The sequence below is a fragment of the Fundulus heteroclitus genome, unplaced genomic scaffold (assembly GCF_011125445.2).
Source record: "Fundulus heteroclitus isolate FHET01 unplaced genomic scaffold, MU-UCD_Fhet_4.1 scaffold_84, whole genome shotgun sequence".
Taxonomy (NCBI): Eukaryota; Metazoa; Chordata; class Actinopteri; order Cyprinodontiformes; family Fundulidae; genus Fundulus; species Fundulus heteroclitus.
This window is the reverse complement of record NW_023397296.1, coordinates 101,364-124,584: the sequence shown is the minus strand read 5'-3', so window position 1 is coordinate 124,584 and position 23,221 is coordinate 101,364. Positions and strand designations below refer to the sequence as shown.

Below are 23,221 nucleotides of genomic sequence, written 5' to 3'. Positions count from 1 at the left end.
TCTACGCATGCTGAAGACTGATTTTTAAGTTGTCCGAGCAGATATTTTATGTTTGTTCTCCAAACAGACCGAGTGAGGCATGGACTCTTGCTTTGCCTTTAACCCGCTAGCATTAGTCTTAAGCCTATAGGAAATAGCAATATAGGAAATCGCTTTCTTATTTATGTATCATAGCCTCGAATTCTATGAGTATAGGCGGAGCCCTTTAGGCTCTGTGCTTCACTGCCTCTCGCTTTTCTGCACAGCCTAGATTCCTATAGGAAAACAATAGGCTATTTGGGAACTGATTATCCGGTCGCAGCATAATTTATCTCCAATGTTACCAGGTTGAGGCACTGTGGTCAAGTGAGCCCTCAATTGATTTTGTTGGTCACGTAAACACTAAGGATTACGGCAGTGACGGCTGAGACTACTTTTCAAAGTAAAAGCAACATTTTGGCGGTGTATCAACCAAGTGCTTTTACACATTTAACATCAGTTATATGACATATTTTTTTTATGCTTTATCACACTCTTTAGCCTCAAAAACTACTGAAACAACTTTTTTTTTTTTTTACAGGTGACTACTTTCACTTACAAATGACAGATAATGATCTCCAGAAGTCAATCTACATGATTTGGGATTTAAAAATAAAGGCATTTAAAAATCTCAACATTGACTCAATTTGACCTGTGTTGTTGTAAATGTTGTTATAGAAATGGACGTTTTCTGCGAATACTATAACATTAGCATGACAATACAAAACCTCCCGATGTCGCTCAACAACTCTCATCCAAATGTGATGTGGAATTTCAAAATAAGAGCCACTTAAAATCTCTACATGTTAACTCATTTTGAACAAAGTTGCTGTCACTCTAGCAACAAAACCGTAGATAATCAATCAATGCTTCTACTTCAGCAGGATAGCAGAACACCTCCAGATGTGGCTCAACAAGTTTCAGCCAATTCTGATGTGGAATTTCAAAATAAGAGCCACATAAAAACTGTATATATTAGGTAATTTTGTACAAAGTTGCTGTCCTTGCAGCAACTAAACCGTAGATAATCAATTGATGCTTCCATTTCAGCATAACAGTAGAACACCCCCAGATGTCGCTCAATAAGTTTCAGCCAATTCTGATGTGGAATTTCAAAATAAGAGCCAATTAAAATCTGTATATATTAACTCATTTGACCAAAGTTGCTGTCACTCTAGCAAATAAACCGTAGATAATCAATCAATGCTTCCACTTCAGCATGACAGTAGAACAGCTCCAGATGTTGCTTAATAAGTTTCAGCCAATTCTGATGTGGAATTTCAAAATAAGAGCCAATTGAAATCTGTATATATATATATATATATATATATATATATATATATATATATATATATATATATATATATATATATTAACTCATTTTGACCAATGTTGCTCTCACTGCAGCAACTAAACCGTAGATAATCGATGCTGCCACTTCAGCAGGACAGTACAACACCTCCAGATGTGGCTCAACAAAGCTCATTAAGATTTGATGTAGAATTTCAAAATAAAAGACTGTTAAAACATTAAGTGCATTGGCCATACACTATATTGCCAAAAATATTTGCCCACCCATCCAGATTATTGGAATCAGGTGTTCCAATCACTTCCATAGCCACAGTTGTATAAAATCAAGCATCTCGGCATACAGACTGTTTTCACAATCATTTGTGAAAGACTGGGTCGCTCTCAGGAGCTCAGTGAATTCCAGCGTGGAACTGTGATAGGATGCTACCTGGGCAACAAATACAGCCCTGAAATGTCCTCACTCCTAAATATTCTTGAGTCAACTGTATCACAACAAAAGTAAAGTGTTTGGGAATGACAGCAACTCCGCCACAAAGTTTTAGGCCACATAAACTTTCGGAGCGGGGTCAGTGGATCCATCCATCCATCCATCCATCTTCTATCACACTTGTCGCTATTGGGGTCAAGTGTGACAAAAGTAACAATTTGCAATCAACTGTAACAATCTGTAGTATACAAACATTTACTGTTATTTTTCCTTATGAACATAAAATGTTATTTTTTCGGGTAAGTTATCTTTTGTGGCAACCACTATTGTCATGATTTGTCTTGATGAACCCAGACAGAGCACACACACTCACGGAGCTTATTTCTGAGAGTTAATTGAAAGAAAGATGAGTAGTGGATGAGCAAACCAGAGAGGCTGTACTGGACTGGAACTGGGGTGTAGATGAGATCAGGAGCTGGAGGACACCAGAGAGAGTTCTTCATATGTAGGGCTGCTGGAGCACAGGGGTAGCAGACAGTCCAGCAACAGAGCAGAGAGCAAACATGGGGCACAGGGGTAGCAGGCAGTCCAGCAACAGAGCAGAGAGCAAACCTGGGGCTCAGGGGTGGCAGACAGTCCTACAGTTAGCAGAGGCCTTACTTGAAGCAGAGAGGTAGCCTGAAATCCAGCAGCTAGCAGAGGCTTCACTTGAGACACAGAGGTGGCAGGAACTCCAGCAACTAAACAGGGAGCAAAGTAGGCTGACAGACGTGGAGTGAGTGGAGAAAGATGACGAACCAGCGAGGAAGAGAAGACTGAGGTAGGCTTATGTAGGGAGGCTGGCAGGTGGAGTGAGTTCTGACTAATTAATGGCTTACAGGTGTCACTGATTGCTGAGGGAGTGGAAGGTGAGCTAAGTGAGATGAGGAGGAACTGGAAAATAACAGGGAACAAAGCCAGACCAAAACTAAACCATGACAACTATTAATTTTGTTATTAAGAGTAACTGTATTGCTCTACCCCACCCCTGGACTGCCACCTTATCATGGTGGAGGGGTTTGAGTGCCTCAATGACCCTAGGAGCTATGTTGTCAGGGGCTTCATGACCCTAGTATGGTGACCCAAGGCAGACAGGTCCTACGTGAGGAACCAGACAAAGAGCAGCTCAAAGACCCCTCATGATGAATGAAACAAATGAACGCAATGTAACGCTTGCCCAGTCGCAGGTCACCGGGGCCCCATTCTGTGGGCCACTCTGGTGGACACCGGTGATGAGGAAAGCTGTCAAGCTGAAGGAGTCCTGTCTGGCTTTCTGGCCTGTGGGACTTCGGAAGCAGCTGATAGGTACCAGCAGTCCAAGCAGCAGGCGCCCGGCTGAATGATGAGGCAAAAACTCTATACCAAAACTGTTTATAGTTGGGTTGATGTGCTGCTGACCTACCCAGGGCGAATCTCAATGATTGCTTTTATTTAAAAATGTTCTCTTAAAACTTACACAATAGTAGCAACATTGACAACTTGGTTCAGAGTGACTAACTGTAGAGATTTTGATTGGCTCTGATTTTTAAATTCCACATCAGAATTGGCTGAAACTTACTGAGCGACATCTGGGGTGTTCTGCTGTCATGCTGAAATGGAAGCATCGATTAATTATCTTCTATTCAGTTGCTAGAGTGACAGCAACATTGGTCAAAATTAGGTAATATGTATGGATTTCAAATGGCTGTTATTTTAAAATTCCACATCAGAATTGGCATGTGGAATTTCTTTATGTATATCTTTGCATTTGCGTAAATATTGCATATTTTACAAATAAATACATATATACATATACAGCACAAACGTACACAAACATTTGACACCAATTTCGTCTGATTTTAAGAAGGTGGGGGGGGGGGGGCTGGTTGACCTTTTGACCGTTACCTTTTCATTAATATCTTCAAAACGAAAGCAGCACAAACGAAAAATGTTGCTGCACAAACCAGCACAAACGGAGTCTAGTTGATTGACATCAATTTCGTCTGATTTGAAGAAGGTGGTGGTGGGGGGGGGGGGGCTGGTTGACTTTTGATGACCTCTAAAAACATTTGTTTATGTCTTTAAAATGACAGCGGCACAAACGAACATTTTTGCTGCACAAACCAGCACAAACGTTTGACACCAATTTTGTCTAATTTGAAGAAGGTGGGGGGGCTGGTTGACCTTTTGACCTTTACCTTTTCATTAATATCTTCAAAACGAAAGCAGCACAAACAAAAAATTTAGCTGTACAAACCAGCACAAATGGAGTCGAGTTGATTGACATCAATTTCGTCTGATTTGAAGAAGGTGGGGGGGCTGGTTGACCTTTGATGACCTCTAAAAACATTTGTTTATATCTTTAAAATGATAGCGGCACAAACGGAAATTTTTGCTGCACAAACCAGTACAAACGTTTGGCACCAATTTTGTCTGATTTGAAGAGGGTGGGGGGGCAACTTCACTCAGGTGTTTTAGGATTGTGGTAGGAAGCCAGGAGTACCCGGAGAGAACCCACACATGCACAGGGAGAACATGCAAACTCCATGCAGAAAGACCCAGGGGTGGACTTGAACCCAGGACCTTCTTGCTGCAAGGCAACAGCGCTACCCACTGCACCACTGTGCAGCACTACTCTGTAATTAATTAATCTAAATTAATTAATTATTTAAATTCAAATGATTCAATGAATAATCAGCATTAGATACATTGAAGTTCAAAAACTCTTATTCACATTTCATGCCTTCAGACGTTTTAACATGTGTCGTTGTGGCATATGTGGCACACAGTAACGTAGGGGACACAATGAAAATAAATGAACACTCCCCTCTATATCAACACTTTACAACAGTAAAGTGACTTCCGGGTTATGCCGGCAGGCAAAAGCAGGGCTGTTCTCGCCAAACACGGTGACAAAACGGGTGAATTAGAGCGTGCTTTTAGTTTATTTTCGAAATGTAAACAATGCCTACGACTTGTTGTGCTCCCGATTGCACACAGAGGCATTACAAATCGTCGGATGTACGTTTCTTTCATTTACCGAAGGATGAAGAAAGAAATGGATATTTTCAATGAAAAAGGACCCAGGCAGACAAATCCCGAACGACTGTGGGAGCCATCATACCCCGACAGAATTTGCAGTCTACACTTCATCTCCGGTAAAAACAACTTAATTTTGCACTGGTCATTGTTCTGCTTAAATAATTAAAGCCGCAAGCAGCGTCGATCGGCCCTGCAGCCAAGCGCCTTCGCGCACCGCCGGCCGCCAGCCACCGCAGAAGCTGTCACGCATTTTCCCCGCCCGTCCACCGAGCGATACACACGAACGTGTTGGGCAGCGCTCGCCCATGACTCACAAAAAATGTAGTGCAGATCAGTCGATGCAGCGAGGAGATACAGCAGTTGAATAATGGTAATGCAATTGGCCACCGGACTAAATTGTTTGGCCAGCATTCACAGACTCGCTATCTGGGCGGTATCTGAGCGGTATCTGGGCGGTATCTGGGCGGTATCTGGATGGTATCTGGTAATCTGATACCATCAACCATCAACTTATTCTTAAAATGATCTTGTGATACATTATCTAAAGAAGAAAAATACGTCGAGAACTCGTCGTTTGCTCTGTTTACGTCTGCCGCTGTGCTCGCCTTCTGCCTTCCATTCCGGCGCGCAATAGCAGTGAACTACCCTATATGATTAATTTGCGTTATTTATTTTTTTATTAATTAATCAAAATTAACACGTTATTTTGACAGCCCTAATATATATATATATATATATATATATATATATATATATATATATATTCGTTTCAAAGTATCCATGTATTTTTGCCTGTTTTCCCCCTGCCATTCACTATATGCGCGCGAGAAAGCAACAACAAAAAACCGCGTGTCAACGTCAAATAAACGCAAGCATATCGAGTTAGCAAGCATTTCAGTTTAAAGTTCTTCCAGCATGGAATATGACAGAAACAAGTTAGTTGGAACCACTGCCAAGTTAAACTTTGGTATTGAACATAAAATGGTAATGCTGCTCCCTGCTGTTACCTCAGAAATTGCCTGTTTTTGGTAGATTTTTTCCCCATAAAGAGAATTCCCTGTCAGTGGCAATAAGCTTTAATTTATTATTATTGCTATTTTTTGTTTTACATGTTTAAGTTGAGCTTTACACTAAATATGTGTTACTGATAAGTGCTACAAATGTTACAACACTTTTGTTCATATGGCAGCAGAACATTAAAATAAAAGTGCTCTTTACACTACTTTTGAATTCATTCTTGGAGTTTGTAAATACAATGCGATTAATCGCGATTAATCGCGATTAATCAGTGCGATTAATCGCGATTAAATATTTTAATCGTTGCCCAGCCCTAATATATATATATAGACAGGAAGATGCATTCACGGAATGGAAACCAGCGCAGTTAACATGGGATTGCGCAGTCTCAGGGGAGGCCAAGATCGCTGTGGCCTCACCGACTTCGCTATCAAGCGCCACCAAGGATTTACATGAAAAATAGTGATAAGTCTGCGATTTTAAAGAGAATATTATAAAAAATGAGGAAATTAGATAAAAAAAGAACTTTTATTACAAATGACTGAGTGAATCACAATTTATATTATGTTATCATTATTATATATTTTTTTTCTTTACATGATGACAAGTGAGGCCTGGCCTCACTTGCCTCCCCTGACTGCACGTCACTGCTTAAAAGTAAGCACCGACATTACCGTGTGACTAAATTGAGTACAGCCCCACAGCGCGCCTACCGCAACAAAGAAACACCCGCTCTCCTGTTTCTTGGTGCCCCCCAAGAGGAATGTCCTGTTTGGCATACATCATGACAATATCTAACACCACCTTCTCATGCTTTTGGTTTCTCAACAAATGTGATGTTTCCAGCAGCTCCTTGCATTCGGCTTAATACAGTCCCATGGCCCTTGGTGAATAACATTCTCTGTGCCGCCGGTTTACTGAGAACTAGAACATGAGGCTTGCTGTTTTCATGTTTAGGAGAAACTTAAATTAAATTATGCTTCATTTTATTTTATGTTATGAGGATTTTTATGATGACTTTAAGTGACACCCTTAAATTTTTTTTTAAATGGGAGCCACTTCACTGGGTTGGCCCAGGCCCACCCACAACTACGCCCCTGATTTGTAGTTAAGAAAAGTCTTTCAACAGTACACGAAGTGATCAGCAGGGTTATTAGAATTTGAATCAGCGCACTGACATTGGTAATTACCTCTGCTGGACCGATATCTAACACTTCCATTAGAGATGAAATGGTGTGTCTCGCATTGATTTTGTGTCTTATCTGTTGTATGAAAATGGAGTTCTCAGCTTCCTTCATGGTCATATGAAATTGCTTAGCTGGGTTCTGCAGAAACTCAATTTCTCCAAATGTTGCTGATGCAGGGAGCAACAAAGCTGCAGCTCGCATTAATCCAAATGTGTCCTCTTAAAACCACATTTGAGCTCTGTTATCTGTCTATCAGGAACTGCATTCCACATGTGTCTTAAATCAGCATCACTTCTTACACAGGAAGACTTCCCCAAAGAAGTTGGCACCACTGTGTCTTTCAGTCTCACTGGTAGTTTCCTTTATCTCAAGGAAGCACCATCCCATGAAGTGATATAATTTTGCTCATCAGTTCTTCAGTTAGGGTTAACACAGATGGACACAGTCCATCTGTGTTTAATTTGAACTTGGAAAATCTGACTTTAAGACATTCTATTAGGGTAATGCAGTCTGACACACATAGAGAAGGACTTTGTAGTCCTTTAGTTGCGAAGTAGGAGATGTCAAATTGTTTTCCAAATGTCGCAAGCAAAAAGATAAACTTTTTGGTTGAAATTTGTTGCAACAGTGACTCTGCTCCCAGCTTTGTCTGTCCACTTTCCTCTGAAAATTCAAAAAGACTTTCAAGAATTACATCGAGCAGCTGCAATGTTTTGCTCGCAGAGCCTGACTTTGAACTTGCATCAGTGGCTTTCTCTAGCTCAATTAGCCTGGCCTTGTGGTGTGGAATTGTGCGGAAGATGTTGAAGCCTGTTTTCAACTTCCAGATCATATTTGGAAATCAAATTATATAGTTTCAAAAGGTTTTCCCTATTGAGATCCTCTTCTGTTTCTCTGTGTCCCTTAAGCCGGGCATACACTGTACAATATTTTCAATGGTGGTACTAATTTACAGCTCAAACTGTATGACGAAACTGCAGGGTTTAAAAGTTCACAGCTCACGACATATGTTCGTTCTTACACTATGCGGCCCGACGCTCTGATGCGACCTGACTGCTCACACTGTACTTTCAAAAAAACACGTCATGCTTCTCTCCGCTCCTATGTTTTCGTCACGAGGGCTGACTGAATTTCAAACATGTTAGATTTTCATCCGACCGTCCGATTCCTGATCGGGAGGTGGTTGTGAGAGGCAAATCGCCCCTCGTTACCCCCTGTATACTACACGACGCAGGACGCACGATCAAGCTGAAACTCGGCCCGATCCCAAAAATTCTCACGCAACTGAAGAATCGGCCCAAATAGGGGGGGAAACTCGTACAGTGTATGCCCGGCTTTAAGCCTGGCAGTGAGCAGCCCGGCTTTAAGCCTGGCATACAGTGTACAGTCCCCGACCTCATGCACTGCGCACACACAAACAAGATTCTTCTTCGTCTTCTCAAAAGAAAACATAGGAGTGGAGAGAAGGATGGCGTCGGTACGTATGACATGGAGTCAAACTATGGAGGAGCAAATTGTAGAATTGCCAAGAATTGTTCTAATGAGCCTCTTATATAACAGTGAGCATTGACACTTCCGCCTTTTTCTCCTTCTACGTTGACATTTGCATTTGGCTTCCAGGTAGACAAGTCCAAGTAACGGCATCCTACGGGGCTGAGTCAGACGTGTGGTTTTTGAACGTACTGTGTGAGCAGTCAGGTCGCATCAGAGCTTCGGACCGCACAGTGTAAGAACAGATCTTGTGAGTGATGAACTTTAAACCCTGCGGTTTCATCGTACAGTTTGAGCTGTATATGAGTACCACGATTAAAAATATCGTACAGTTAGAGGAATGTCCTGTTGGGCAAACATCATTACAATATCCAACACCAACTTCACATGCTGACGGTGGTGTTGCAGACGGGGATTCAGTTCAATTCAATTTTATTTATATAGCGCCAAATCATGAAACATGTCATCTCAAGGCACTTTACAAAGTCAAGTTTAATAATATTATACAGATTGGGTCAGATTATACAGATTGGTCAAAAATTTCCTATATAAGGAAACCAGTTGATTGCATCAAAGTCCCGACAAGCAGCATTCACTCCTGGGGAAGCGTAGAGCCACAGGGAGAGTCGTCTGCATTGTACATGGCTTTGCTGCAATCCCTCATACTGAGCAAGCATGAAGCGACAGTGGGAAGAAAAACTCCCCATTAACGGGAAGGAAAACCTCCGGCAAAACCGGGCTCAGTATGAATGGTCATCTGCCTCGACCGACTGGGGGGTTACAGAAGACAGAGCAGAGACACAACAAGAGAGACAAAAAAGCACAGAAGCACATATTGATCTAGTAATCTGTTCTACATTAGATGGTAATAGCGTGTGAGCCGTCTTCTCTGGATGATGTCACAGTTAACAGAACGCCAGACCAGGTGTACCTACTATGAAGATAAAAGTGAGAGAACAGAAAGTTAAAGCAGAAATGACAACACGTAATGCATAATTGAAGAACAGTAGAACTCTATAGAGTGAGAAAATTAGATTCTGATGTCCTCCAGTAGCCTAAGCCTATAGCAGTACAACTATAAAGGTAGCTCAGAGTAACATGAGCCACTCTAGTTATAAGTTTTGTCAAAAAGGAAAGTTTTAAGATTAGTATTAAAAGTAGGCAGGGTGTCTGCCTCATGGACCAAAACTGGGAGTTGGTTCCACAGGAGAGGAGCCTGATAGCTAAAGGATCTGCCTCTCATTCTACTTTTAGAGACTCTAGGAACCACCAGCAGACCTGCAGTCTGAGAGCGAAGTGCTCTGTTAGAAACATACGGGGTAATCAGAGCTCTGATATATGATGGAGCTTGATTATTAAGGGCTTTATACGTTAGAAGAAGAATTTTAAATTGTATTCTTGATTTAACAGGAAGCCAATGAAGGGAAGCTAAAATTGGAGAAATATGATCCTGCTTGTTGATTTTCATCAGAACTCTTGCTGCCGCATTTTGGATCAGCTGAAGGCTTTGAACTGCATTTTGTGGACTTCCTGATAGTAAAGAATTACAATAGTCCAGCCTTGAAGTAACAAATGCATGGACTAGTTTTTCAGCATCACTCCTGTTTTTAATTTTGGCGATATTCCGGAGGTGAAAAAAGAAAACTCTGGAAACCTGTTTAATATGGGATTTAAATTACATGTCTTGGTCAAAAATAACACCAAGATTTTTTACTTTATTACCAGAGGCCAAGTTAATGCCACCCAGATTAAGTGATTGATTAAGAAGTTTATTTTTTGAGGACTCTGGCCCAAAGATTACAACTTCGGTCTTGTCAGAAATTAGATGCAGGAAATTTAAAGTCATCCAGCTTTTGATGTCATCAAGACATGACTGCAGTCGAAGTAATTGATTGGATTCATCAGGATTTATGGATAAATATAGCTGAGTGTCATCAGCATAACAGTGGAAATTAATCCCATGCTGTCGGATAATTTTGTTGATCTGAAGCATATATATAGTAAAGAGAATTGGTCCAAGGACTGAACCCTGTGGTACTCCACAGGTGACCCTAGATTTTGAGGAAGATTTATTATTAACATGAACAAACTGGAATCTGTCCGACAGATAAGATTTAAACCAGCCTAATGCTTTCTCCTTAATCCCTAATGTATGTTCAAGTCTTTGTAGGAGAATATTGTGATCAACTGTATCAAATGCAGCACTGAGATCTAACAGGACAAGTACAGACACAAGTCCATTATCTGAGGCCATGAGAATATCATTAGTGACCTTCACCAGAGCTGTTTCAGTGCTATGATGAGCTCTGAAGCCTGACTGAAACTCCTCAAGTAGGTCATTGCTTTGTAAATGTTCACAAAGTTGATTAGCAACTACTTTCTCAAGAATTTTAGATCAGAAAAGAAGATTAGATATAGGTATGTTGTTTACTAACTCATCTTGATCAAGAGAAGGTTTCTTAAGTAAAGGTTTAATAACAGCTACTTTAAAAACCTGTGGTACATATCCATTTATTAAGGATAGATTAATCATGTCCAAAATAGGGCCACTGATCAAAGGGAATATGTCCTTAAACAACTTGGTTGGGATTGGGTCTAACATACAGGTAGAAGGTTTAGATGACGCTAAAATTTTAGATAGCTCAGAAAGCTCTACTGCTTCTAAACAGTTCAAACACTGTGCAGGTTCTAAAGATTCCTCCAATGCTGCCTCACTTACTGAGGATGAGGTAATCATGTTTGGGAGGATGGCAATTATTTTATTTTTAATGGCATCAATTTTATTTATGAAGAATCCCATAAAATCGTTACTACTAAGAGCTAAGGGAATGGATGGATCAACAGAGCTGTGGCTCTGGGTAAGTTTGGCAACTGTACTAAAGAGAAATCTAGGATTATTTTTATTCTCTTCAATTGATGATGAAAAATATGCTGCTCTAACTCTGCAAAGGGTCTTGTTATACAACAATAGACTTGTTGATTTGTGAATGGGAAGAAAGAGCATTGCTGCCATCTACAGGACATTTCTGCAATACTGAGGATATTAAAAAGGGGACAGACTCTAAGTTTTGATACAGCATTATCTGATAAAGGTCTATTATAATGAAACCCTCTTTTGCGGGTGGAGAACTCAGTTAGATTAAACTCAAATGTTATTAAAAAAATTATCAGATAGGACAGGGTTGTGAGGATATACAGTTATTTCTTCACAATCAATACCATATGTCAGCACAAGGTCTAAAGTATGGAGCTAAGAGGGCGTCGGTTTATGCACATTTTGAGCAAAACTAATTGCTAGGATAGTTTTAAAGGCTACACTAAGGTTATCACATTCTGTGTCAATTTTATCTAAATCTTTCATATTTTCGATTACATATTGCGATTACAGATTATTTTTGTGTATATGAACTGCTGCTGTGACAGCAACTAAGTTGTGCATGGATAAGAATATCTTTAACTAAAATGATAATACTGTAATTTGTAATGTTTTATCCAGCTGGACCTCTTAGATACAATTAAAGAACACATATTGCTAGCCTCGTGAGACCATCCTGATCTCGCGAGCTTTCAAGGTTTCACTCGCAGATCAGTCTGGCTACTCTCCGTTAAAGAAAATTTGGAGCCGTTCACCAAACGAACGTCCAATCAGCGTTGGCTTTGAGGCGGGTTGAGGTGTGACGCAACGAGAAGCGCGACAGTTCAGTCTAAAGAACATGGCGGCTTCAGCCGATGAAACTAGCGTTAGCGTGGCTATCGAGCAAGTTTTATCGGAATTACAGAGTATTTCTTTGCTGAGCTAACGAGCCTTTACCTGCAGCACCAAGAGTAGCTTGGCTTGTGGTTGTGTTTTCGTCGTCGCTCTGTTACGAGCGACGACGAAGCATGTTGACGTGTACGTCATATGCTTCGTTGATCTGATTGGTTTATTTGGCCCGTCTATCACCAACATAGGCCAATCAGCTAACCAGTATTTTCGCCCCTTCCCAAAATTACTTCAACGGAAGGTTTCCAGATGGATATGCGAAGCAAATCTATCTGGCGGTGTCAGGTTAACATATTGCAGCTTCACATTCATAAACTAGAAACAAACAAGAATAAATGTAAGTCTGGTGTATTAGTCAGTAACTCAAAGAGAGAAATTGTCATTCATTAGTTTTAGATGACTAATATTCACCAGCAACCACCTTTGCAGACAGCCACAGAACAATTTAACCTGCACTTCTGACAGAATGATAAGAAATGTATATAGTACATATGGTAAACACATCAATGTATCACATGTTTGCAGAGGTGGGTAGTAACTAGTTACATTAACTTTTTGAACAAAATGTGCTTTTAGGAGTAGTTTGACTGCACTGTACTGTGGTTCATGTTAATAATAATAATAAATCTTCAAAGTCTTGGGTCACTTGTGGAGTACCACATGGTTCAGTCCTTGAGCCAATTATCTTTACTATATATATGCTATTGGTAAAATGATCACACAGCATGGAATTCATTTCCACTGTTCCATAAATCCATAAATTCTGACGAATTCAATCATCATTGATTACATCAAAACCTGAAGACATGTTTTGCTTTTAAATTCTGACATAACAGAATGTGTCATCTTTGGACCAGAGTGCTTAAAAATAAACTTCCTAATCAATCACTTTATCTGGATGGCATTAACTTGGCCTCTGGTAATAAAATAAAAACATTGGTGTTATTTTTGACCAACACATGTCATTTAAATCCCATATTAAACAGGTTTCCAGGGTTTCCTTTTCTATCTACGGAATATCACCAAAATTAGAAACATTCTGTCCAGGGGTGGTGCTGAAAAACTTGTCCATGCATTTGTTACTTCAAGGCTGGACTATTGTAATTCTTTACTATCAGGAAGTCCACAAAATGCAGTTCAAAGCCTTCAACTGATCCAAAATGCTGCAGCAAGAGTTCTGATGATAATTAACAAGAGATATCATATCCAATTTTAGCTTCCCTTGATTGGATTCCTGTTATATGGAATTTGAAATTTCCCTTATCTCGTATAAAGAAGTCAAGCTCCATCACATATCAGAGATCTGATTACTCAATATGTTCCTAACAGAGTACTTCGCTCTCAGACTCCACATCTACTGGTGGTTCCCAGAGTCTATTAGTAGAATGGAAGGCAGATCCTTTAGTTGTCAGGCTCCTTTCTTGTGGAACCAACTCCCAGTTTTGGTCCGTGAGGCAGACACCCTGTCTACTTTCAAGACTGGGCTTAAGACTTTGATAAAGCTTATAGTTAGAGCGGCTTAGGTTATCCTGAGCTACCTCTGTAGTTATGCGGCTATAGGCTTAGGCTGCTGGTGGACATCAATATCTATTTCTCTCACTTGGCTGAATCTGTTCTCCAATCTGCATTGTTAGTTGTTATTTCAACTTTTAACCTTATGTTCTCGGTCTTTTTCTCTTTATAGTAGGTACACCTGGTCTTCATAGAAGCTACACCTAGCCTTACTGGCTGCACTAGTCGGAGAGCAGCGGTCATGGCGACCACTGACGCAATTCCACCTTGGCTAAAGAGTACTTATCAATCAGTCCTATTTGGATGCAGCCATGATCTCTTTTGGTATACTTACTAGGTAACAGTAGCTGTACTGCCCTCTGCAGTCCCTATGTCAATTGCATATGATAATAATAATGAATAATAATAATTTAACTTTATTGATCTCACAATGGAGAAATTCACTTCTGCATCTTAACCCATTCCCTTTGGGAGCAGTGGGATGCCACTGTGCGGTGCCTGGTGAGCAATCTGGGTTAAAGGGTCTTGCTCAGGGACCCAGAGAGCAGGCTGTGGGGATCAAACCGGGTACTTGCAACCTTCTCAGAGCGCAAGCGCACTTCTCTAACCACTAGGCCACCACTCTCCTTGATGATCCACCACTCCATTTAATGGAGAAAAATGAAATATTCAGACACGACAATGTCTAATATATTTTTTTTCATCACCAGTAAATTCAAATTGGTGGCTTGAAATGTAGATAAAAAGGGTAAGTGTACTCTAGAAGTGAGCTTAAGTCTACTGTAGAAGGCATATTTGGGTAAAAAAACAACTATCCCCAAGCTTTGTTAAATACAAAATAGGTAAAGTTTTATTTAAAGGTATTTGATTAATGTATTTTTGTTTCTGAAACCTAAAAGATTGCAAACGATGGACACTCTGGAGGGACTATGTCTGTCGGCTGACCTGGGAACGCCTTGGGATTCCCCCGGAGGAGCTGGCCCAAGTGGCTGGGGAGAGGGACATCTGGGCCTCCCTACTGAAGTTGCTACCCCAGCGACCCGACCCCGAATAAGCGGAAGACAACGGATGGACGGACAGACGGTATTGTTCCTGCCATTGCTAATGAATAAATTAGTCAATAAATTAAGAAATATAGGGGGAAAATATTCAAAGCATGGCCATGTGTTTTTCCTTGAAAAGGAACGATGGATGATAATGTAATGATGCAGCACCAGGCTGTCAGCTCATTTGATAAATAGTTCTTCCACTTTTATCTCTTTGAGATATTCAGGGACAAATAAAATCCATGAATTTCCAGTCCATTCCTCCTGTGTGACTCACATGGACACAGTTATGTGAGCGAGCTTAAGCTGAAAAACAGTTACCAGACTTTCCATATGCTCTGTCATGCTTTAGTCAGGGGTGACATTGGAAAGGTTGAGTGTGTGTGCTTATGAAAAGGAAGTCTCTCCAGACAGCTTCAGATGACATCAGTGCCTGCAATGACTTGTTTTCTCTCGTTTTCTCTCTCTTTTTCTTTGTGTGTGTGTGTGTGTGTGTGTGTGTGTGTGTGTGTGTGTGTGTGTGTGTGTGTGTGTGTGTGTGTGTGTGTGTGTGTGTGTGTGTGTGTGTGTGTGTGTGTGTGTATGTCGAGACAGGGGGTGGGATTGTGAAAGTGAAGGCCCACAGTACAAAAAGGCAAACTTGCTCTGTTTTTCAGGGACAAGCAGCAGCAGCAGCAGCAGCACCAGAGAGCCCTTTTTCTACCTGAATCCAAGCTAAAGGTAAGAACCACAGTTAGCTCTTCTGCTTGAAATATGTGGTAAGAAGGCTGGCAGATGTTTGGTTAGTGGTGTGTGAAAAAACCTGATATGTCAGAGAAAAGATTGCATTGACCATTTCCAGAAATGATTTTAGCACTGTTTTACGACTAACTTGTTTAATACTGTCAGCCTGTTTGAATTTTAATGTACAGCTTCCTTGACAATAGATATAAGCTGAACCATGCACACTGTCCCATGTTCATGCGTAGCTATGCAATTCTAATATTGATAAGATAAGAAATGTATTTTAATAAAAAGCAAAATCTACAGTTGTAGCCTTGAGAACTTAAGCATTTGGTTTGATTTATTAAAGTGTCCTGCACTATGATAGTCATTATAAGACACTATATAACAGATTCACAAAGAGGAACTGTAACATGGCAACCAAACATGAATCACAAAACAAGACAGAACATTATCAAAAGCCAAGCCAGAATTACATAACACATACACTTCAAAGGGTACAAAACTCTTTGTCTTTGTTGCCAGACATTAGGCTATCGATATATTTTGCAAAACCAAATGTCTCTTCATAAAACAGTTAACATATCTCCTTCAGCCAACCAAAACAAAAGAGGGATTCTTCTGTTGCAGCTTTATAAGCAAATAATTTTTTAGTCAGATATCATGGTACTGCTCTTATTATTCAACTGTGTTTATAAATAATAGCTTATTTTTGCTAAACTGTTTTGTCTATTAACTATAAAGATTTAGGACAATTTTAGGGTGTTCCTTATCGAAGTTAAAAAATGTGTCAAAGCTGCTGTTTCTTCTTACTGCAGAACACACATATCGACATAAGATACAGAATTACAGTACAGTTTCAAACTATCATATTTTTTTAGAGTTAATGTTCTCATTAAAAGAATATTTTTTTCCCCTGGGGCACTGTGTTATATTTGACGTTTTCAAGTCTGAAGCATTTTACAGGTGTGTGCAAAGATGAGTCAGAGCAGTTTAAACAGTGTTGTGTACAGTCAGTTCATAAGATGAATTTAATGCTAACATTTAATCTTTATGTAGCAGAACCAACCACATTTTTTCTGGTTTTGTCTCTCCAGCATGATTTGTGTGTATATATTCTTCTTGCTGGCCCTAAACAGAGGGGCACTGGGTTCTCTACAGGATAAGCAAACCGACTTTGGCTTGAAAGTTTTTTCCCAGCTAGTAATGGATGTTGTGGACACAAACCTGGCTTTCTCCCCTTATGGTATGGCGAGCATTATGGCCATGGCTCAGCTTGGTGCAAATGGAAACACACAAAGGGCCTTGACTGCAGCTATGGGCTTTTCTCTGCAAGGTGAGTGGCTTTTAAATTACAGAGTACAAAAACGTTAATGTCCCAAAGCAACTCAGAACAACAACTCTAGGGCTTGGCAAGATGTTTTGACTGTAAAAAGAACATCTAGACAAATAAATTAATATTTAGCTTCAAGTGTGAGTGCTAAAATCCCAGAGAAATGGGCACACTTGATCCCTGCTTCTGAGGAACTGGAAGCTGACGGTAAGTACGTCTGTCTTTCAGCTGCAACATAAACCTAAACATACGATAAAGAATGCATAGAATATCTCACTTGCATAAAGTCAAGACAATCAATCAGAAATTTTGTATTCTGACATAGGAGGCACCTCCAACCACCCACCACCACCAACTCCAACACAATCACCGCGCCCACCCCCTACCCTTAGATATTTCCTCTGATCATGTACAGAACAGATGAATGTTTGATGACTATAAGACCAAAAATGAAAACTTATTTTGCTTCTCCTGCAGAGCGAGGAATGCCTCGACAGCAGCGATACCTTCAGAGGGAGCTGGCCAGTGAGGATGGGGTGGAGATAGTGAGTGGGGTGATGGTGGAGAGGAAGCTAAATCTGGAGAAGAGATTCCGCCGAGCCCTGGCCAAGACCTTCCAGACTCAGCCCCACCAGATGGACTTCACCAAACCAGAACAGGCTGTTAGCATTATCAATGCATGGGTCTCAGATCACACTGCAGGTAATAAATTCTACCTGTTAACAGATAAGAACCATTACCTTTGTGTATTAGAGAGGCGGGACTATTGTGCTAAAATACGGCCTGTGTTTTAGCACATTTTGCTGTTCTCCTGCTACAAACCTTAATAGGCAGAGCTGTCAATTCTCACACAACACATGACATTCTTCACACAGAGAAATAAAGTCCACATGAGCCTCAGGTTATTCTTCTGTGGAACTTTTGCCACTTTCACAGCTCCTGTTGCCAACACAAAGCATGCAGGAATGCTGCCCCCCTCTCTTCTCATCTCCTACCTCCAACAGCTTTGTGCGGACAGATCCAACACATCCTGCATGTTGTAAAAGGTTTCAAATATAAAATCAATAGGAGAGTAGCTGTGTCATGTTATTTTGCTCAAATAACCACACATAACTACTTTGAAAAACTGCTAAAGGCTGAAGTTCCCTTGTAAAATGAGTGTGTGCGTTGATGTCTGAAACATAGCAGTTGCTTTGTGAGTGGTGCATTTAATGTAATGGAACGTTATATAACTAGTCCACAGGAAAAAGCATGTGATTGTGTGACAGGTGAACCATGTATTTTTTAGCTTTTTTTTTTTTTTTTTTTTTTTTACTTAGTAGACAGTGTATGATGCATAGTACAAAAGCAACGTCAATGTTCAATCATTTTATCTTTCTGTCATACTGATGGTAACCCACGATGATTCATGATCAGATCATTCAATTCAGTTCAATTCAGTTTTATTTTTGTAGCGCCATTTCACAAGACATGTCATCTCAAGGCACTTTACAAAGTCAATTTCAACCAAATCATACTAATTGGTCAGAAAGTTTCTTCTCTAAGGAAACCCAGCAGGTTGCATCAAGTCTTGACAGCAGCATTCACTCCTCCTTAAAGAGCGTAGAGCCACAGTGGACATTCATTTGCATTGTTGACGGCTTTGCAGCAATCCCTCATACTGACATGCATGAAGAGATGGTGGAGAGGAAAACCCCACTTTAACAGGAAGAAACCATTGTGAATGGCTATCTGCCACCACCAACTGGTGGTTAGAGAAGACAGAGCATTCTGTCATTGATTTTTCTCTATGTACTGAACTGCTCTGATGTTCCTGTTTTATCACATTTTATCAAACAATAGCCCCATGTACATTGGTTATATATCTCCATTATAATAAATTGGGGATTGCCAAAATCAGCCTTTTTATGTAAACCTTTTGGGAGATGGAAGAGCGTGTCCAAAAAAGAGTAAGTTTTGTACTCTTTTGAAAATGTTGAGTGTTGTGAACAACTCCTTAGTTATCGTAGGATCGTATGTTTTATGACTTTATATTTGTATAACTTTTTTTTTCTTGCAGCTGCCATCCCTGAATTGTTGGATGCTGGAGCCCTTGATGATGAGACCCGTCTGGTCTTCCTTAATGTGCTCCACTTCCAACGCCTATGGAAAGTTCCATTTGACCCCAAACTGACACAGGAGAGAATATTCCATTGTGCTAATGGTAGTACTGTGCCTGTGCACATGATGAGACTCACTGACCACTTTAACTATGGTATGCAGTTACAGTTATCCAAAATCTTTGTTATAGAAAATTATTTTTGATTAGTTTTTTTTCCTAGCCCAAATGCAAAACTGTGCATTTTTCTTTCTCTGAAATCCACAGGGGAATTTGTGACTGCTGATGGGGTGGATTACGATGTAATAGAGGTACCATATGAGGGTAACTCATTGAGTATGCTCCTGGTATCTCCCTTTGAGCCTGAAATTCCACTGAGTGTTCTCAGTGCTGATCTGAACAGCCAGAAGATTCAGAGGTGGATGTCAGAGCTAAGGAATGTCAGGAGACAGCTGACCATGCCAAGGTGAGGAAGACGGATCATAGCTGTGGAGCAATGGTCAGATTAGATTTATTTGTTTCATTTGTGACATGTTAAACAGCTCTTAGCAAATCAGAAAGAACTAGAAGATTTTTGTGTTTTTTTCAGGTTTTCACTAAACTCTGAAGTAAATTTGAAGGGTGCTCTACTTAAAATGGGACTTGGAGGCATGTTCAACTTGGCTACTGCTGACTTTACACGGATAACATGTAAGCTGATGTCCCCAATAAATTGTTAGTTTGTTTAAAACTTTGCTCCATACAAGCGGAAAAACTCCTCATTTTAAAGCTGCAGTCGGGGTTTTAGGAAACGATTGACTGAAATCTTGCACAAGCACACCTTCCATTTCCCTTGCCCTTGCTCCTCCCTCACAGTGGAGCCTGTTGTGTTGTTCCAATGTTTACCAGTCGTTCTTTTCTGAGCAAGGTGCCACTCCACAAATATGCAGTTTTCCTATAAAACAGGTTGTTGTATAGTGACAGCTTTAATGAATATGTAAAAAAAATAATTTACACAAAAGTTACCTAGTGCAGGTTTAACATGGAGCACCTTACAATATTTGTAGTTGACAAGCACAGCAAGTCTTCTTTAAAAATTCTGCTTTGTCACCAGTAAATCAAATCTCAGTGGATTATGTATGCTTGGGGTAATTTACATATAACAAAACAGGAAAAAATAAAGCAAAAAGCCATCATATAAACTGCACTTAATCTGTGTTTATTTCTGTATGCCAGTTGATGAGAGGCTTTGCATATCAAAGGTACTGCAGAAGGTGAAGATCGAGGTGAATGAGAGTGGAACCAAGGGTGCATCAGCAACAGGTACACTCTTTACAGAATATTTAAACAACAGACAAAGATAAATTGTGCAGCTCCTTACAATGGTCCTCATTCATCCACTCACACACACAACTGTGATATTTCTAGCTGAGCTGTAAATGTTAGAAGTCATAAACTTGCCCAAACACATCTCAGTGTGTTAAAGAGGCCAGAAGGATCGGGGATAAAACCTGTGAATCACTGACTTTTTGGTAGGATACAGATTTACAGATAACTTGTGCTAATTAGTTTGTGTGAATGGCCTTGTTGATGAGTTGGTAGTGTTGCCTCATTTGGTTTCCAGTATCGTCAAAACTTCCATGAATTTATTCTTGGATGATAAATGAAAGCTGTGTTTAAGCAAGCATCTGAGCTTCTCCCAACGACTCTTCTCATAACTGCAGAATTAGTGGTGACAGTTGGACCACGTATATAGACAAGACACTACTATGGCTACTGTGTGAGGATTTGCAAGTAAGAAAGCTAAGAAACGGCTTTGAATGTGCAGTTTAGTTTGACTGATTCCTTGATACATCAGAAAATACTAGTAGACTTCAGAAAATACATCTGAAAATACTACTTCTAGAGTGCTAAGAAGGTGTGGGACATGTCAGGGGTCCTATTTATCAAGCTTATGTCACTTTCACTCCAAAGTCAGTGATGTATAATGAAAAACTTGAGGTCAGAATGTGCGGTCCGGCACCTAAAGCATACTCTCACTCATCCTTACGCTCTTTTTGGCGACGGGGGGTTCTCCTGACCTCTTTCCCACTCAGAATGTGGGGATGTCATGCAATGTTTAAGGCAGTTTCTTTAATGTGGACAACAAATGTGGTTTTACATCTGATTTACTCATTTACTGAAGGCCTTTCTGGAATATATTTTCTCTCTTTCTTTTCGTCATTGTGGCCGCTGCGTAAAAAAATCTGAGAAAGACCTTTACTGAATGTTTAAATAAGAGGTAAAAGCACATACCGTATGTTCTTCACAATTGAAGAACTTGTTAAAAAGTGAATCTTATTACTGTCTTAAGCATCGAATGACATTTCAATTTGTGCATCGTGTTGAAATTCCTCTTGTCTTGTAGAATGCTGTGGGCGTCTGGAACATGGAATGGGAGTGAGGCCAGAGAATATTATTCTCTTTTTACATCTAGTCCACATCAGTGCTACTGCTGTAAATTAGGTGGTATGATTAAAGTATTGTGACAACTGTGATACCTGTCTGGTATTTAACTGTTTACAGCATTCACTGTGATTGCCTCTCATCTTGTCTGTGGCACACATTACCCTAGAGATCATGGAGGAGAGGAATGTGATGGTAGAGAACCCTGATGAAATGCGGTGCAGACTTTGATTTAAGATTTAAGTTAGTTTCTGGGCCTTACTGAATAATTTGAAAGGTCCTTATTTGTAGTTATGGCTTATGGCAAGCATGATTAATACTGCAGTTTGGAATGCTTATGATAAAGTTGATCTATGATTAAACTCTGGGACAAAGTGAAATTGAACATCAGAGAGAGATCATCAGGCAGCGTGGCCGTAATTTATCATTTTACCATCTGCATCGCCAATATCCTGTTTCCAAATGGGTGGGAGTTGTTGTGAGGGCTGCATGTTCTCCCGTCAAATTTTTTTGTTTTACAGATCACAACCTTTTGGGTGGAAAGTGACATGCGCAAGTTTCAGGCCCCGTTTAGTGCATACACAAACTTTACAATGAGGCCCCAGATCTGTATCTGAAGTTGTTGATCTGATGTAAAACACAGGAAAAAACTCTGGAACTCTGCATCTGCTGTATGAATTAGCAGGAGCAACTGCTGTTTGGTATACACATTGTAACCTGAAAGAACTTAAGTAGAAAGAAAGAAGTGAAGATTTGATCTGCTTTTTGGTGGAGGTGGCACACAAACACTTAACTGACCATATCTTTTTTTTCTCTTACTCTCTCTCTCTTTCACTTTTTTAGCTGCTGTCATGTTTTCTCGTATGGCAGTTCCAGAGATCACACTGGACCGACCTTTCCTTTTCCTTATTCAGCACAAGCACACTGGTAGTATTCGTGAATATTTTTTATTTAATCCCATAAAATAACACTAGTAGAAAGTTTGGGAAATAATTGTTGTCTTGACTGTTTTCAGGTGCACTTCTCTTCATGGGCCAGTTCAACAACCCTCAACAATAACACCAACACACTTTATGTGACGACTACTGTTTTTAACTCCTCATGATGACCATTATCCTGATCAGAAGACCTGTGACACTCAGCAACTACTTGTTTCAGCAATGGTTATATTCATTAACACTCTTATTTATAATGACTAAAGACACAAATATAACAGAACATCTTTGACTTTAAATGACAACAAAAATTATATCTAGGCTATTTATTTATTTTTCAATGTTTATGGTTGACAAAACGGAGAGGAAATCGAAGCAAACTTAACAGGCTACTGATGCCAATGACAGTTTTGCGCCTTTTAGAAATAAATGTGTTTTATAGATCATTTTGTCAGGATATTTGATAAAAAAATAGGCATTTTATCTATTTAAAGATTCTGCAAAACTGCAGTGTGTAATATTTATGTATTGTTTCAAAAGTTTGTATTTTTGCAATGTTTTAATTAAAGATTTGCGAACTTATAAACAAGGAGCACATTCAAACATTGTTTTCTCATGATGGAAAATTCTGTTAATAAAATATATGGGTTTAGAGCTGAAAATGGACCAGAATTTAGCTGACTTTGACAAGTGCCAGATTACGATAAAATCTTGACTAAAGTCACAGTATCTCAAGAACTGCAATTGTCAATGGATGCTGCAATCCCAACTCAACAATACATTTATACCTAATCTGTTCATTTGAGGGAGCCTTATATACTGACATGTTACAGAAAAAGACTTTTGTATAAAGATTAGAATATGAACTGTTCCTTT

The 23,221-nt window shown here is 39.9% G+C and overlaps 1 protein-coding gene across 1 annotated transcript; it reads left to right on the top strand.

The window, feature by feature from the left end:
* The first annotated feature begins 14,367 nt into the window (after positions 1-14,367).
* On the top strand, positions 14,368-22,935 carry serpine1 (serpin peptidase inhibitor, clade E (nexin, plasminogen activator inhibitor type 1), member 1). Its single transcript, XM_012859485.3, has 10 exons — positions 14,368-14,869; positions 15,489-15,552; positions 16,653-16,891; positions 17,366-17,590; positions 18,948-19,142; positions 19,254-19,452; positions 19,576-19,676; positions 20,202-20,288; positions 22,254-22,337; positions 22,426-22,935. Exons 3-10 carry the CDS (start codon positions 16,654-16,656, stop codon positions 22,467-22,469), a joined length of 1,173 nt encoding a protein of 390 aa, XP_012714939.1. The 5' UTR covers positions 14,368-14,869; positions 15,489-15,552; position 16,653; the 3' UTR covers positions 22,470-22,935.
* Positions 22,936-23,221: the final 286 nt, after the last annotated feature.